Source organism: Chinchilla lanigera, unplaced genomic scaffold (genome assembly GCF_000276665.1).
Source record: "Chinchilla lanigera isolate Chin_1 unplaced genomic scaffold, ChiLan1.0 scaffold00049, whole genome shotgun sequence".
Classification (NCBI taxonomy): Eukaryota; Metazoa; Chordata; class Mammalia; order Rodentia; family Chinchillidae; genus Chinchilla; species Chinchilla lanigera.
Window position 1 is genome coordinate 5,322,494 of NW_004955450.1, and position 16,651 is coordinate 5,339,144.

Genomic DNA, 16,651 nt, shown 5'->3' on the forward strand with positions numbered 1-16,651 from the left:
CCAAAAAAAAAAAAAAAAAAAAAAAAAAAAAAAAAAAAAAAAAAGTCTGGGGTTGGTTTTCCAGCTCGTATGTGGACGTGCAGGTTAGAAGAGAAGTGCGTTACGTTAGAGATGAGCACTGTACCATGGGTAACTAGTAGGTAATTAGTGGGGTGAGCTGGGGAGTTCAGGGGGCCGTGGGGAGGTTAATTAGACAAAAGAAGGACAAAAAAAAATTAAATAAATGTAGAGCTGGAACGGCAGGAGTGAGGAAGTGAACCAGCCAGGGTTTTGACAGAGGTTGGGCAGCGGTGCTATTGGGTATGGGCTCCTCGGGGACGCCCCTGGGGGACAGGGCTGTGACTGGAAGGACGCAGCTGGCAGCACTGGCAGATGCTGGCATGGGGGAGACACACGTGGTGCAGGTGGCCCCGTCTGGGCACCTGGGCAGTGTCCGGAGGAGGTTGGTGAGGGGCAGAGGCGGGCACCGGGCCATGGACTCCGGGGGTGCAGGACAGGGCTGGACAGTGCAGGCAGGCTTGGCGCTTCTTGCTCAGACCCCGGTCACCGCTGACGACCGTGAGGTGAGTGGCAGGTCCGGGCGTCCACGTCTCCTCTCCCCGTCGCCTTTCCTGCCTGCACACTTGGATCACCTCTGCGGGCGGGCCGGGGAGGGACACTCACGTGCTGCTGCCGCTTGTCAGTGGGAAGAGAGAGCACGCCAGGACATCAGAGAGGGCAGCGGTGGGGGGCAGTAGCTCTTCCCTTCCGAGGCGTCTCTTTGGCTTGAAAACCAGGGCCATTTAGTGGGGTAAAGAAGAGACTAGAAACGTCACATCTCAGGCACTGCGTGGCAGATGCCAAGTGTGGGATATACAGGCTAAATGTTTAAGATGGATGCTAAGTGCCACACCTCACATTCCAGTAGTGGAGGGCGGGGGAGAGAGGGAGGGAGGGAGGGACAAAGGGAGGGAGGGAGAGAGGTGGGAGGGAGGGAGGGAGGGAAGGAGGGAGGCAAAGAGCTCGAGCACTGGGTTAGAGCGAGAAAGACAGACGGACAGCCACACAACGTGTGTGTCCCTGTTGCGTAAAGGTAAAACGCTACCTTAGCAGATTAAATGCAATCGTATGGAAACCTAGAGACAAAGATGCTACAGTTTTTAATGCAAAATCTGCATTCTTCTTTTTTTTCCAAGTTTTTTTTGTTGAGACAGGGTCTCTCTATGTAGCCCAGGCTGGCCTCGAACTGGCAGTGATCCTCCTGCCTCAGCCTTCCCAGTGCTGGGGTTATAGACATGCGCCAGCATGTCTAGCTAAAACCTACATCTTTCTGCTACCAATAGAACACAGGTGAAGGCAGAAATCGGCTTAAATATGTAGAATATAATAAGATGTAACCCCCACATCTTGTCTTACAGTTCCTATATCCCTCCTCTGAATTGTGGTGATGATGTTTTCCTTATCCAAGACCCACTGAGGGTACCTAATGTGCCCCCCACTTTGACTCCAGCTGCAGAGGCTGCACCATGTCCCAAACTGCTGTAAGTCCCGAGGACAAAGCGCCTGCTTGTGTCCTGCAGGGTCAGGAAGGCTGCAGGGAGGAGGTGGCATCTGAGTTACGCCTTGGAGCGTGAGCAGCTGTTTGCTGACCACACACCAGAGGACAGTATAGGAGGGAGATGTTTTCTTTTGAGGGGATGGCGTGGGGGGTAGAGATTGAACTCAGGGAGATGCCCAGGTGGAGCTCAAACTTGTGGTTGGGAGAGGGAGCCTTTACTTCTCTGTGGATCACACAGCCAGGGTTGGATTGGGGGCCCAAGTTACCAGGGTGCTTCGGATATGGGGTTGCTCCGTCACAAGTGCTAGAGAGGAGGGCGGGGCCCGGGGAATTAGCACCCGGGGGAGCAGGTAGCGTCTGACCAGGGAACACAGGTCTGGGTGCTATCTGAAGGACAGGCTGGCGATGGCGGTGCCTCTGCCCTTACCTCCGTACGTCCTCAGGGCAGTGCCTTAAGCTCCCCGGATAGGCCAGCCCTACAGAAATCCACATGGTGACACCTGTCATCCTGCCTATCATGTGTCCTTTCTAGCCTAGTTCTGAGTGTCTCTGGTTCCTGTATTTGACATCACCCCACCACCTAAACAGCAGAATATTTCAAAAGAAAGCATTTTGATCTTCATTCCTGTGTTGATTGCATAACGTGTGCTGTATGTCTACAGTGTCGTGGGTGGAATCTTATTACAAGGATTTTGGCCTCAGTGCAGAATTATCTCCCACTCTCTGGCTCTGCTAAGACAACAGTCTCAGACATTTAATTTTCCCTCACAGAGCTTACAAAAGAAGTCGGTTCAATGAATCTCTGGTCCACATTCTGAGCACATGTATCAAGTGTGAGAACAATAAAACTGGCTCATGAAAACCTCTACAAATTAATACTCCAGTCACCAAGTCATTAGGGAATTGGGCAGAAAGATCCTCCAGTTCTCAAAAGCACGGAAGATCTAGGTCCTAGTCTCAAAAGCGCCAGCCCAATGCTTCTATGAAAAAGATGAAAGTTTTAGAAGCAGCTGTGAGAGATTTTTCTGTGTGCTAATTATGCCAACGCTTCTGAATATCATACCCTCAGATCCAAGTCTCTTGAAGAAAAGAAATGGAAAAAAAAAATTGCCAAACCAATACTCTGCATGGATCGCACCATTTCCTGGTTTGTGAAAAAGTCCTGGGGGATCCAGCCTGTTGCTATAGTACTTCCCTCTGAGGACAGCTGATCCAGGGGCCAAGATAAAACTTTACAGTAAATGAGAGACTATTATCATATACACGAGACGCACTTCAACGACACCTTTTGTAGCTGTATCCTTGCCAGGAGATCTAAGCCACCTTTAAAACAGGAATGGCATCGATTTCCAACCCAGAGGCTCTGTGTCACTTAAGAGGGGTCTGGACACCACATTTCACATCTATCCTAAATTGGGAATTTCCAAGGAAATGGGGCCCTGGGTCCACGTCACAGTTCAGACTTGGGAGGATTCTGCGGTGTGGGCCTCCCAAATGCACAGAGTTGTAAAGCTGGCTTGGTTAGGCTGCAGGTTCGTTCCCGGTGGCCCTAGCTAACCGGGTTAAGGACAGTTGATGAGTCCATGGTTAAGACTTTATCAGGGGAGTATGGAAGGGAGTTGGTCCCTTCTGAAATCCTTAAATTTGAGAATTTTTTGCCTTAATCCTTAGATTTGAGAATGAGTTTCAGGAGGCATTTTTGGAAGTCCTCCACAACCTAGACTTGTGTATAAACTTTCAGATCTTGAGTGTATCCCATGATTATCAACAAACATCAATGTCCAGGGCAGGCTTAGCTCAGCAGGCCAGGGAGTGGAGGGGTGGGCCCAAATCCTGACGTCTGGAGCCAGGCCTGTCCTCAGGCATGGCCCTGGGCCAGCTGCTGGGAGATAAGTGTGCACCCCAGGGGTACTCTACCTGAGAGGAGCGTGTCTCTACACTGAGAATTTGGACCCTGCTCTGTGCGTTTCACAGAACGATTTATGACAATGACGTGATTTACAAAGAATGCTGCTTTCAGGTGCCCAAATCTGGATCTCTGGGTAGCTGAGGTCTGCGGTAGCTGACCTCTATGCCTATGTGATGCAGCCCCAGAAAAACCCCGGACCCCAGAGCTTGGGGAAGCATCTGGAGGCCTCTGAGGGGCGTCTCAGGACCTCTAACACAACACGTCACACCAGTGGCCCATCTCACAGGCAGGTTCATGGAGGCGAGGGATTGCCGTGTCCCTGGGGCCCTCCCTTCCCGGCCTGGGCTCTGCGTCCTCCACACGGGCTCACCTTTGCCGCAGGTTGTCGAGCACTCTGTGATCCCCAGCTGTTTCCAGTTGTGATCCCGGCTCCGCCTCGGGGGCTGTGGTGCTGGTGGCACCAAGTTGTCTGGCCGATGGGAAGCGAATCTGTCCGGATGTCTGACGGGGAAGGTCTGAGCGGCTTCAGAGGTGAAGCTCTCCCGGGCTTCCCCACGCAGGTCCTCCTTCTCCTCGCCCCTCTCCTTCTCCTCTCTGCCTTCCTGGCTCCTTCCAGCGTCCAGCTGGCCGTTGAGGGGCTCCCCTGGGACCGGCCGGCAACACACACACACACACACACACACACACACACACACACACACACACACACGGCAAGACCAGGGAGGAGGGAGATGAAAGAGGACATGGCGTCAATGTTAGAAATCACGGAGTGCGAGATCATTTCTACACCTCAGCACCAAGCACGTGATATTTAAGAGGAGCAGATGCTAACTTCCCTAATATGCAAAACATTATCAAAAATCAGTAAGAAAAAGATGGATATCGCAACAGGAGAAGTTGTAGGCCCACGGAGCGGCAATTCCCATTAAAAAGAAACACAAACACCCTGAAATACTCCACTCATAATGAAAGAAATACCTACTGAAACAAGAACACAAACACCAATAACTCTGCCTAATGAAGACTGGAAAGTTTTTTTTTTTGGTACCGGGAATTGAACTCAGGACCTCATACTTACCAGGCAGGTGCTTGTGTCACTGAGCTATATCCCTGGCCCTCGTCTACAAAGTTTGGAAATTCCTAAGTCCCTAAACCCCTGGCCAAAGGTGAAGAAAACATACTTTTACTCACTATGAGTGAGCATGAAAGTAGATGCCAATTTTTGGAGGACAGTTCGGCCTTAGCTACCAATGTTGAAATGGAGATGCCTTTGATTCAGAGACTCAGTTTCCAGAACTTTCATCAGATACATTGTCATTCTCTTTTTTTTTTTTGGTACCAGGAATGGACCTCAGGACCTTGCACTTGCCAGGCAGGCACTGTGCCGCTGAGCTATATCCCCAGCCTGACACTGTCATTGTTTTACATAAAGCTGGGCATACAAGTACTGTTACTAAAGTATTATTTGAAAGAGTAAAACAGTAGCGAGGACTTTAATGTTCTCTGGTGGTAGTGGTTAAACTATACGATGCTACACTCTTCTATTTTTAAAATTTTTATTTACTTATTTATTTTTTGGTACCGGGAGTCGAACTCAGGACCTTGTGTTTACCAGGTAGGCGCTTGTGCTGCTGAGCTATATCCTCGGATACACTCTTATTCTTTTTTAAAAAAAGGACACAAAAATATACGTTCTGACGGTGTCACAGGGCTCCAGTATGGTGCTTGAGCAGCGGCAACACGAAGCGTAGGATTCACCCTGCGCACACCCATGCACAGATGTGGCGGGCTGCCTTTTGAGATATCAATCTGTGTCTGGTTCGCTACCTTTGCTCGCAGCCTTTGCTCCCCTTCCTGGTCCCCCAGTCTGACAGAGAGGCCATGCCTTTGGACTTTCTGGCATTGGTGTTTTTACAGGGGAGAAAATGAAACGGCCTGAAGTCAACAGCCCTCTCTTACCCAGGCACAAGCCTGGACTCTCGGGGAGGGGAAAGCAGAGGTCCAGGGGCATCGGCTAAAGAGGCGGTGGAGGAAAGGGAGGAGGTGGAGGAGGAGGAGGAAGAGGAAGAGAAGGAAGGGGGAAGGAGAGGGGAGGAAGGAGGCGGAAGGGACAGTGTAGAGTGTGTTGTTTTCAACACAAGAGAAGGCGACTTAGGTTTCCGAGCAGCTTGCACGTGCCAGGCAGCAGGAGGCCATGTTTGGGCAGCACCGGGGCCCTGGCTGCCACCCTCCCCAGCACATCCTGAGGACCCAGCACAGGCCGGAAGAGGCACAGTCCTGACCGGAAGGTCTCCAAGGACCCTTCTGAGGATGCCTCGGTGGAACTGGTATGGACAGAGCTCCAGAGGGTGTGGTCCATGGCCCTCTGAGACTCTGGATCTTCCCTCTTACCTGAAGTGTGTGTGTGTGTGTGTGTGTGTGTGTGTGTGTGTGTGTGTGTGTGCAGCTCCCATACTGACTGAAATTGAATTTCTTTCTTTACTAGTTTCAAAGGACTGAAGTTGAGGTTGGATTAAACTGACGAATGAAAAATAATGATATTCGATATTCCCTGTATATCTGAGATCGTAGACAAAGAGTCAAATTGTCTGCAGACATATTTGCACATGGATGGAAAGGGCTTAGGCAGAATCCCATTGAATTAAACTGTGAAGAGAGATTCCCACTGGGAAGAGGATGGGGCAGGAGGCTGTTGCTTTTTCTTTATTATTTAATTTTTTTAGAGCAATTTTTGGTTCACAGCATAACTGAGGAGAAGGTACAGAGGTTCCCGTGGCCTCTGCTCCTGAACAAGCACAGCCTCGCTGTCCACGTGCAAGCCACAGGGCACATGTGTCACACTGATGAACGCTATCGCCATGTCAGTGTCGCTCAGAGTCCAAGATCGGCACGAGGTCCGCACTTGGTAACAGGTGTTCCACAGGTCTGGACACACGTGAGCCGACACGCACCCACACTGCGGTGTCGTTCAGGACGGTACACTGCCCTGCGGTCCCGTGCTGTGACAGCCAGTCTCTCCTGCCGCTCTAGGCAACCACTGATTTCTTTTTTTATCTCTATAGTCCTGGCTTTTCTAGAACGTCACATAGTTGGAATCAGTCAGGATGCAGCCCTTTCAGACGGGCCTTCCTCACTTAGTCGCATGCATTTTAGGTCCTTCTGTGTCTTTCGGGGGCTCAAAGCTTTTACTCTCACCCTCAAACGCTATTCCGCTGTCCGGATACAGCGCCGTTGATCTATCCACCCAAGGAAGCGCATCTTGGTGGCTTCCAAATTTGGGTGATGGTGGGGCAGGAGTTTGGAATGTATGTATTTTTATTTTGCTTCAATATTGTTCAGGTGTGTACCAGTTTAGTAAAAAATAAGGGGGCAAATGCTAGCGTTACTGTAGGACACAGTGGAAAATGTTGGGGCTTTCCCCGTCTTTTACCAGTACTTTAATTGGCTAACTAGGATACTATGGGGTTTAAAATATTAGAGGAAGCTTAGACCCACAGAAAGAAGGCCAGGCGTGTTGATATCCATGTGGCTGGCCGGGAGACTACCAGACCAAAGCATTTCTGAATCTTCCCAGTGTCCTGTATGTGCCGGGTACTACACTAAGATGGATACCCCGTTTATTCTCCACATGTCCCCAAAGACCACTTTTAAATGTAGTTTCTTTCCCTCTATTTTGTAGATTGGAGAGGAGTTCAGAGAAGTTACTAACTTGCCCGTGGGTGCACAGTAAGAAAGTGGCAGATGTGGATTCAGACCTTGGCCCCCTGGCCTGTTGACATGGAGCAGGGGGCCTGGCTCCTAACACCCTTCCCCCTCCCTCTTTACAGCTGACCCGTTCTGACCTGGGCTGTCCCAGGCAGTTGACCCTACAACCCTCCTGCTCCCCATTGGCTGGACCCGTTGGTCTGTTTACAAACATCACCAGTGCACTTGACTTCAGTGTGTCCAGTCGTCCCTAAAAATCGACCACAGGTCCCAGCAATCCGAGTATTTTCCACGAGAAACTTGGTTTCTCGGACTGCGCATGCCTGGAAAGCGCATACCGATTCTCTATCCAGGTGCTATGCTGGCTTGGGGTGTGGACAACACTCCCTCACATGTGCTGGGCACCCACCACCTGCTATCTCCAGGCAGCCAGGCCACTCCTCTCCATCCGTGACAGTCAGATGACCAGTTACCCAACCTGCAGTCTGCGGAAGGGTGGACCAGCCAGCTCTGGCGTTTGTTCCCTCTCTTCTGAGATAGTCACCGAGCCAGAAACCCTCCAGGCAGCATAACAAGCTCAGGGTTTAGGCACACGGCCCATCCGGAGGTCCCTGAGCAAGTGTGAGCCGTAGGCAAAGAACTTAACCTTCTTACGCTTCCATTTCCTTACTCTTCAAAAATGAGGCTAACAATGCAGTAGTCCTTCCTTCCGAGCAAATTTCAGAGACTGAGGGCCCAGTGCACATGGGCTCTACGTTCTCAGGACCTCCGCAGCCTCCACTGGGCAGCGGGCTCCTTCCCCAGCTTCTGGGGTGATGGCTGCAGACAGTGGAGCCCCATCCAGCTCAGGGCCCAAATCGCCTGCCCCATCCACCAGCAGCACCCCCGGGAGCCCCCCAGGTGGATTGCTCACTATGCACTGGCCATCCTCTTCTGATCAGTTCAAAGGTTACTAACTGAGGAAGTGGAGGACTGAGAACAAATTAGGGAAAGCTTCTAATTGAATCTGGAATCTGTGACCTTAGATGGCAGGTGTGATTACGGGAAGGATGTTGAGATGGACTTTTTCTAGCCGGAGGGACCAAATGTAATCTTAAGGGTCCCTGGGAAGGACAGTGACAGGCAGATGAGGAGCAGAGCAGGAGATGTGGTGATGGAAGAAGCCAGAATCGGAGCAGGAGACAGATGGGAAGGTGGGGGAAGGGGCCAGGAACCGAGAAGGCCGGGGCCTCCTGACGCTGAAAAGGGAAGGAAACTGGTTCTCCTCGAGAGGGGTGCGCCTGGGCCTGCTGACACCTTGATTCTGGTGCAGTGAAACCCTTCAGACTCAGGACCTGCAGCACAATCACACAGCGAAGGTGTCTTGTTCTGAGCCACTAGGCGGGAGGTACTTGGCTACAGCAGCAACAGGAAATGAATAGAAGACACCTCAAGAAAGGATGGGGAAAGGTGGACGAGGACGTTCACTCTGCTTGTAAATCGAGCGCCTGAAACAGTCTTGGTAGCTTGGGAGAAGGCACAGCATGCTCTGACATCAAGACCCCCCGACTTTATGTGGGATTTGCACGGCTTGAGAGACGGAGGGTGGACGCACAGGAAGGAGAGGAATGAAGAGGAAGTGACTGACGTGCTTTGGGGTAAGACGGGAATCCTACCTGGTCTCCTCTGCGGCGGCACCTGCGGGCTGATGGCATTGGTGCCCATGATGATGTACTCGTAGTGCACGCCAGGGTTGGGCTGCTGGTGTATCATCTGGGGACACAAAAGTCAGCATCACTGAACTCAGCACACACACACGGCTCCTTTCCTGCTGGCCTAGGTTTCAATGGCGCAAGTGGCAACCTGGTACTCTTAGTAAACCTGTGACCAATTAAATGGCACAATTTCCAGATAGCTTCTCACCAACTACTTATTCGCACTTGTATTTTTTTTTTTTTTTGAGACAAGGTCTTGCTAAATTATTCTGGATGGCCTCAAACTTGTGATCCTCCTGCCTCAGCCTCTGGAATAGCTGGGACGACAGGTATGCACCACTATGCCCAGCTTATCATGTGCTTTTGAGGAATGAAGAATTTAATCCTTGAGTGAGTCAGCAGAAAATTAGGCCATGAGTCAAGCTTTTACAAGTTCCAAGTAGGAAGCTGGAAGCAACAGGAGCAGATCTTTCTATTGGTTCTTAGGTATCCCCTACCGTGGTGTAGGTTTGGCTCAGTGTCCCAAATATATAAATATACCTGTGCTGCCAGAGAATTGGTTTGATCACTAGGGGGTGAGACAAGGAGTCAGGCAAATGAGGCTGAGACACCCTTGGCAGAGTGGGCCTGCGACATTAGGGTCCTTTGAAGTCCTACACTGGGCCGGAGAGGCTGGCTTCAGGTTAGCCCTAGCCCTCTCCCTTGTTGGATCTTAGGGTTCTGCCCCCTTTCACCCACAGAAAAGCCCCAGGTCCATGAAGAGACCAGGTTGGGAAGTGCATATCCTTAGGTCACACTCTCTCATATTGGGAGAGCCAGAAAATTGCCGCACAGGGCTGCGGAAGTCGGTAGCTGAATAGAGTTGGGAAAGAAACAATTAGAAATCAGTATCTATCTCCTAAATGCCTCCCCATGGGCCGTGCACTACCTAGTCCTTCATGGCCATGGCTGTCACAGGGGAGGCAGGTGGGCTGCATGGGGCCATGGGACGTGAATGTAGCCCGGAAACAAGAGCTGAGTGAGGAGACACTGACTTGTTTGCTACTTCTGTCTTGATTGCTTTATGAAGTGGCTCTGTTGCTGACCAGCTGTGGGACCCAGAGCACTGCCTGGAATCCCACAGATCTTGATTTCTTCATCTGGAGAAGGAGGAGATGAGAACCACAGCTGGTTTCTTAGCTCTGCCGACCTACAAGTGTCTCCGAGACCCTGCACAGGGAGGCCTGTGCTGATCCTCCTGTTTACGTCATCACCTCTCATGCCTTCCGACTGTGAAATAGGTCCCTGTCCCATCAGTCACCCAGAGGCAGGGACCCGGAAGAAGTCCCAGGTCCCGACTCCAGGAACCAGCAGCAGCTCCTGGGCAAGGTGGGAACAGCACACTGAGCATAGAACCCCTGAGGGACACAGTTGTGCCACCCCGGGCCCCTGCTGTCTGCCCCAATCCCTTTCTTCTCTTTCCACACAGTCTCTTACTCTTTCCCTTTCATTCTGCCGCTGTGAGCCCTGCGCCATTTGTGAAATTATTCTTGGCCACCTTTCTCAGACCACCCACAGCCGCCCTTCAACAACCCGAGTCTACCTCTGATACCATTCAAAATTTACCCGGAGTTAACCAACCAAGTGGACAGCCTAAAAAAACACCCCAAATTAACTATAACAAGGCTTCCTTTGTAATTTCTAGTCCACTACACCCAGGAGGAATGGACCCAGAACTAGAGAGTTGGAGAAGTAATCATAATGCAATTAATATTTCTGAATCTCTGACACAACAAATATCATGTAGACCAACCTGGCTTTGGGGACACTGAGAGAATGTGTATTTGTGGGTGAGCTCATTCTCTCTATCCAAATGTTATTTTAAGCTCGCATTTCTTGTCACACTTTATTTCCTGATCTTTTCAGAAGACTGGAGACTAATCATTTCCTTTAAAAATAGGGACCGTTTTTTAACCCACGGGCAACTTAACATTTTAGTTTCCAACTTCTGGTAAACCCCGATGTCACTCTGAGCTTTACTGTTTTACCTGGGGTGCTCTAGGTGCTCTTTCTTCACCTGCTGTACGAGAGTTTGAAGTGGTCTTGCCTTGCATGAGGCGTTTGCTTTCTTTTGCCGTGAAGAGAAAACAGGCCAAATTAGCACTGGTTGCAAAGTGCTATGAGGAACCCCAGTGCTCATGAATATAGAGGATATGTTTGCCTCTAATTTGGTTTAACAAATAACATTGGTGTTACTGGGTCCATCAAGTCTGAGGGTAACAAGCATCTGGGAGAGTTTAAGGTTTCTCTGAGCTAGGTACAGTCAGAGGTAAATGGCAAAGATGATTGCCAAGCAATTCAGGGGTACCTCAAACGGGGTCTGCACAGATGATTTTATGGAACCCGGGCAGTGATTTGTTCCTTATTTGTTCTAAGTGTGTTCCTTGGAAGCAACCAACACAAAATCCAAAGAATAGTCCAGAAACATCCAAACTCACATAGACATCCAAGATCTCGTTAGTGGGACCTTCGGCCAGGAAGGACTCTCCAGCGGTGCTCGAAATCTCATTGGGACGCTTGTAGGTGAACATGGTCCCTCCACCCTCATATTTTCCAGGACGGTCAATTGCCCAGTTCCCATTGATGATGGAGCGGCCAGAACGACTTCGCAGGGCTATTGAGGAAAATGAGACAGTTCCTCAGGTAAGTCCAGAGTGCACCAGAAACGGAACCAACTCTCCAGGTGGTGCACTTATTCGTTCGCCCATCCAGGGTTTCCCCAGTAGCCCACCATGTGCCAGGCAAGGAAGGAGGCCCTGGGCCCCCGTGAGGCACCCAGAGCACATCGCCTTGGGCTTTATCGCTTTCCCTGTCCTGTTCCTCTCTGCCACTTGGACTTCGAGTAGAAACGAAGGGTGGGAGAGGTCAGGAGAGGATGGGGAAAATAGAAGGGAAAGAAGAAAGCGGGGGAAAGATTACAAAGCGGGAAAGGGGAAAGGAATTGATGTTACACACATCACCATGGGAGAGCTGGCACTGGGGCAGCCCATCGGCTGATTTTGGCCCACAGGCGGACTTGGTTTGGGTTTTGTAGTGTTTTTTTTTTTTTTAATAATTGAGCTTAAAGTTAAGAGTTGGGAAATTTCATGTAAAAAATTTAGAATTGTAGCTTTTCTTGTAAAACAGGAAGACATGTTAACATTGGCCCTTCATTCCCTCCTGGCATGAACCAGCTGGAGCCTAGCAGAACTGCCTCTTCATCGGGGAGCTGCGAGCTCCCGCTCACCTCCATCCCTACCACCCCTATTGCTCCGCCGCACTGCGGCTGAGCCTCAGTTCCTGGATACATGGCTTATGTCACCTATTACCATGCTCACATTTTTTCCTTATGGAATAGAATTTTCTTATAATTCCTCTTGTATGTCTACTGAAGGTGGCAAAGCTAAAGATGGACCAAGAGGGTCAGTCACATGGTTTTCTTTTACACCTGGCCAGCTTCATTTATTTCTGATCCTTCCTGGCTTTTGTGGACACTGGAGGCTGTGGGCTGCATTAGATATCCCCATCCTCCCATGCCTCTCAAATGCAATCGCAGTGACTCTGCTAAGCGGATGTTAGTATCTTCATTTCCGGAGATTGGTTCAGAGGGAACCGGTTCATGTTTACAAGGATCATAAGACACAGATCTGTGCTTTGGAGTCTGTACCCAGAAGGGAGATGAGAAAGGAGAACACTGAATAAGGCGTTTGGGTTAGTGGGAGAAGAAACGGGGGAAGCTGAAGGGAGAACTTCCACAGTGACACTGGCACTTGGAATCCACAAGCCAATGGTGGCTTGGTCCAATGCAATGCTGGACATTATGGACCTGTGGACTGGATCACAGAGGATCTGTGATGGCCACCGGCCCTTTGTACTTTCACCTCACCAAATACATAAATTTAACATTACTCATTTATTATGGAAAAATTTATCCATACACAAAAGTAGGGCAATCACCCACTAAACGGCCATGTATCATTGCCCAGCTTCAACAATGATCAGTTCGCGGCTTATCATGTTTCACTTTGCAAATCCCAGACCCATTTCTCCTTAAAGTTTTCAGTAGGTGTTCTGGAAATATTCTATTTTTTTCTTAAACCTTTTTGTGGCAACATTTTTTTGATGAGCCTTCCTGGAGACCTGGCCTGCAGAGTCAGGAGCTTCATGAAGAGGCAGGAGAGTCTCCAAAGGCATATTTCCTGTGCATTCCACCCTGGCTGCCTTGTTGCCATGGCTACTGAGAGACTGAAGCTGGGACCTCTGAGTCCTGAGTTATAAAGTTGATTCAGCTTACTGAGCAGCAAAAAAAGAATCCAGTTGGGAAGAACAGGCAAGGGGTTGGGTTTACTTTTAAAAAAATTAAGAACCATATTTCTTGAGAGAGGTCCGGACAGTGTTTCCTTATTTCCTATTAACTTCTCAACCATCTCCAATCTGACTCACGCCCATCATTCCAAAGAAAGAAATTCAAACAAAGCAGGGGATGCTGGGAGGCTGAGGCAGGAGGATGGCAAGTTCAAGTTTAACCGAGTCAACTTAGTGGCTTACCAAGACACTGTTTTTGAAATAAAAAATTAACAAACAGTCTGAAGATGTGAAGTCACTGGGTTCAACCCCCAGTCTCTGGGATGATGAAAACAAAACCACTCCTCCCTCAAATCAGACTAATGTCACTAAGCAACCCCCAGGTTGCTAAATCCAATGGCCATTTTCCAGGCCTCCTCTTACTGGATGGGTTAGTAGCACCGGGGATCCTACTTGTTTCTGGGATCCCTACACTCAGCCTGTTTCCCTTTCAGCTCTCAACCTGTTCATTGGTTTTCCTTTCTGTTTTATCCTTCTCTGGTGGCCATTAAATGTTACACTTCCTTAAGGATTAAGTGTAGACCTGATGGGGACTTTCTATCCTTTCATGAGCAATCTCATCTGCCATGACTTCAATTAGTATATGCTAATGACTGCCGGATTTATTTCCCAGCTCAGACTTGCCTCTGGCTCCAGACTTTGATATCTAACTGCCTGCTTGATGGTGTCACTTGTACGTCTAACACTGAGCCCACCCTGGTCTTCTTGTAGCATTTCTTATCTTAGTAAATGGTACCCTCCTCCATCTAATCAGAAACCTGGGAGTCATCCCAGACACCCACTCCCTTCCTTCTCCCCTGTATCTGATCCATTATCAAATTTTACTTTACCTCTTCCGTATTTATTGAACCTATCTGCTATTCCTCAGCTTCCTTTTTTTTTATTTTTTATTTTTTCATTTTTCAGTACTGGGAATCGAACTCACGACCTCAGGTTTGCCAGGCAGGCACTGTGCCGATGAGCTGTATCCCCGGCCATCCTCAGCGTCCTTGCTAGGTTCAAGCTACCATCAGATCTCATCTGGACTAGTTCAAGGACCTTCTCCCCGGTCTCCTTCTCTCTTTTCATTTCACACAGAGCCAGTTTCTCACAATACAGACTAGATCACCACTGTGGCTCAAACTCCTCCTGTGGGTTTTGGTTGCTCAGGGATAAAAAAAGTGAGTCCCAACATTTGAGGGGCCTGGGTGACGTGGCCCAGTCTTATCTGGGCCAGTGCCTCTCCGCCCTCTGTGCTGTCTTCGTGGGCATTAGCTCATGGAATACATCATGTTCCCTCCAAATGCAGCCCCTTCTTCTGGAAATACCCTCCTCAGCTCTGCATCCCATTCATCCTGGGAAGGTGGCTTCTCTGGGCAAGTCTCCTCCCCCCTGGTCCAGCCTGCCTCTTCCCTCACGTGCTCTAGAAGACACATGGGCTGTCTTGTAGGCTTTTACCTCAGTTTGTTCATATGCGCATCTGGATAATGATTTGATTCATGTTTGACTCCTAGTTCACTGTGAGCTCCACAAGGGCAAAGAAAGTGGTGTTTATTCAGTTAGAGCTCTCAGGCCCTGTTAGGTGCTCCCCACACAGAAAGAACTCAATATACATCTGCTGAATGTAAGTATACTTGGCAGCAGAGGCGAAGAGCTCAAAACAAAGGCAGGCAAAGAATGATAAATAGGGACTTTGCAGAAAACCAAGTACTTGTGTTCCATAAGCAAATGAAACTGTGCTCGGCCTTACTTATAATTTAAGAAATGCAAATCAAAACCACCATGAGATATTTTTGACTCACCAGACCGACAAACATTTAAAAAAATGTAATGCTGTCGATGTGGCCAGGTGTGTAGGCAAGCAAGAGTCCGCAACACGGCTGGGGAGAATGTAAACTGACCCAGCCACATTGGAGGGCAATTTGATGACACTGGTAAAATTTGAAATGCCCATACACTTGGACCTAAGAATTTGACTTCCAGGAAACTACTTAGCACTATACTTCTCTAAGCACATAAAAGTGTTTGTAACGAAGATATCTTTTTTTTTTTTTCAAGCTGGGGATCGAACCCTGGGCCTTGGGTAAACCTAGTTCATGCTCGAGCACTGAACTACATGTCTACTCCCCAGCAGATTTTTTAAAATAGAGAAAAACCAAAACCAACCTAAATGTCCGTCAATAATGGGTTGCTTAATGGGTAACCTGCAACACTGGACACCCACACAGTGGAAAACAAGGAGATGGATCTGTGTATGTGGGTGTGGACAGAGCTCCAGGATACATTTTTGAAAGGAAACAGGCAGGTGGAATAGTGTGTTTGGTATGGTTTCATTTGCATATAGAGCCATTATATTTGCATATAAAGCTGTTTAGCAAAGCACAGCCATAAAAGTTAAAGTTTGGGGAAAGGAACTGGGACTTATGTTGGGGTGGGAGATAAGAAGGGAGATTTATTCCTTACTTTATCTCCTTATTACCATTTAAAATTTGTCTTACCATATAGATGGATTATCTTCATTAAAACTTTACCGGTTTTAATTGTATATAGAACATGGTACAAGCCAAAACAGTCCTGCAGGGAATAGTCATTTCCCCTTTTTCATAGCTTCTCCTTAAAATCCCATTCACAGCATCAAAAATTCACAACTGAGGTAGTTTCTCCTAGGATTTTATTGCTAGGCATGGCAGTGCTGTAGAAGTAGTTATTATCTGGAAACCAGAAAGCCCATTAAAGAACCATTTGAAATAATGTGCAGGAGAAAACTGCAAGAGCTGCCCTAGGAAATAAAAAATGGGGACTCTGAACCTTTATTTGACCACTGCCTGCCGTTACTCTCACACCTTCTCTACAGGTTTGGATGAATCTTTAACCATACTATCATGATCATTTCTTAAAAATCAGATTTTTAGCAAAATGGTCCTAATGTGGTATGCCCACAGGTGGCCTCTGAAACAGTTCCATACTTAGCCCCAACTTAGCCTTATGTTTAGAAAATTGCTGCTTCTACAACTGATGGGTTTGCAACAGTTCCAGGGATAGTGACTGCACCAGGACCATGTCGCTGAAGGTGCAGTTGGTGCGTATTTCTCACTACGGTCTGTGTCCAGTGAAGACCAAGTTTTGGCCCAGTCTGTTTGGAAGGCAACCTACGAGCGATGTCAATATGAGGAGATCAGGCTTATTCCAGTTCTCAGTAACCAGTTGGCCTAAACTATTTGTACCGACAGTGCTTGTCTCCAAGATTCACGTGGGAATAGCTTATATGAGGTATGATTTCTTTTTGTTCTGTTTTTTTTTTTTCTGGTACCGGGAATTGAACTGATGACCTTGCACTTGCCAGGCAGGTGCTGTGCTGCTGAGCTACATCCCCAGCCCCTATATGAGGTATGATAAAAATAGAATGAATTTATTTATTTATTTATTTATTTATTTATTTATTTA

The 16,651-nt window shown here is 48.6% G+C and overlaps 1 protein-coding gene across 1 annotated transcript in view; it reads right to left on the reverse strand.

The window, feature by feature from the left end:
• Positions 1-16,651, reverse strand: part of Thsd4 (thrombospondin, type I, domain containing 4) — a gene marked incomplete in the record, with an annotated part of 530,583 nt that overhangs the window by 25,824 nt on the left and 488,108 nt on the right. Inside the window, 3 exon segments of the mRNA XM_013518949.1 lie at positions 3,817-4,089; positions 8,807-8,903; positions 11,323-11,498. Of these exon segments, the coding sequence (XP_013374403.1) occupies positions 3,817-4,089; positions 8,807-8,903; positions 11,323-11,498 (546 nt within the window).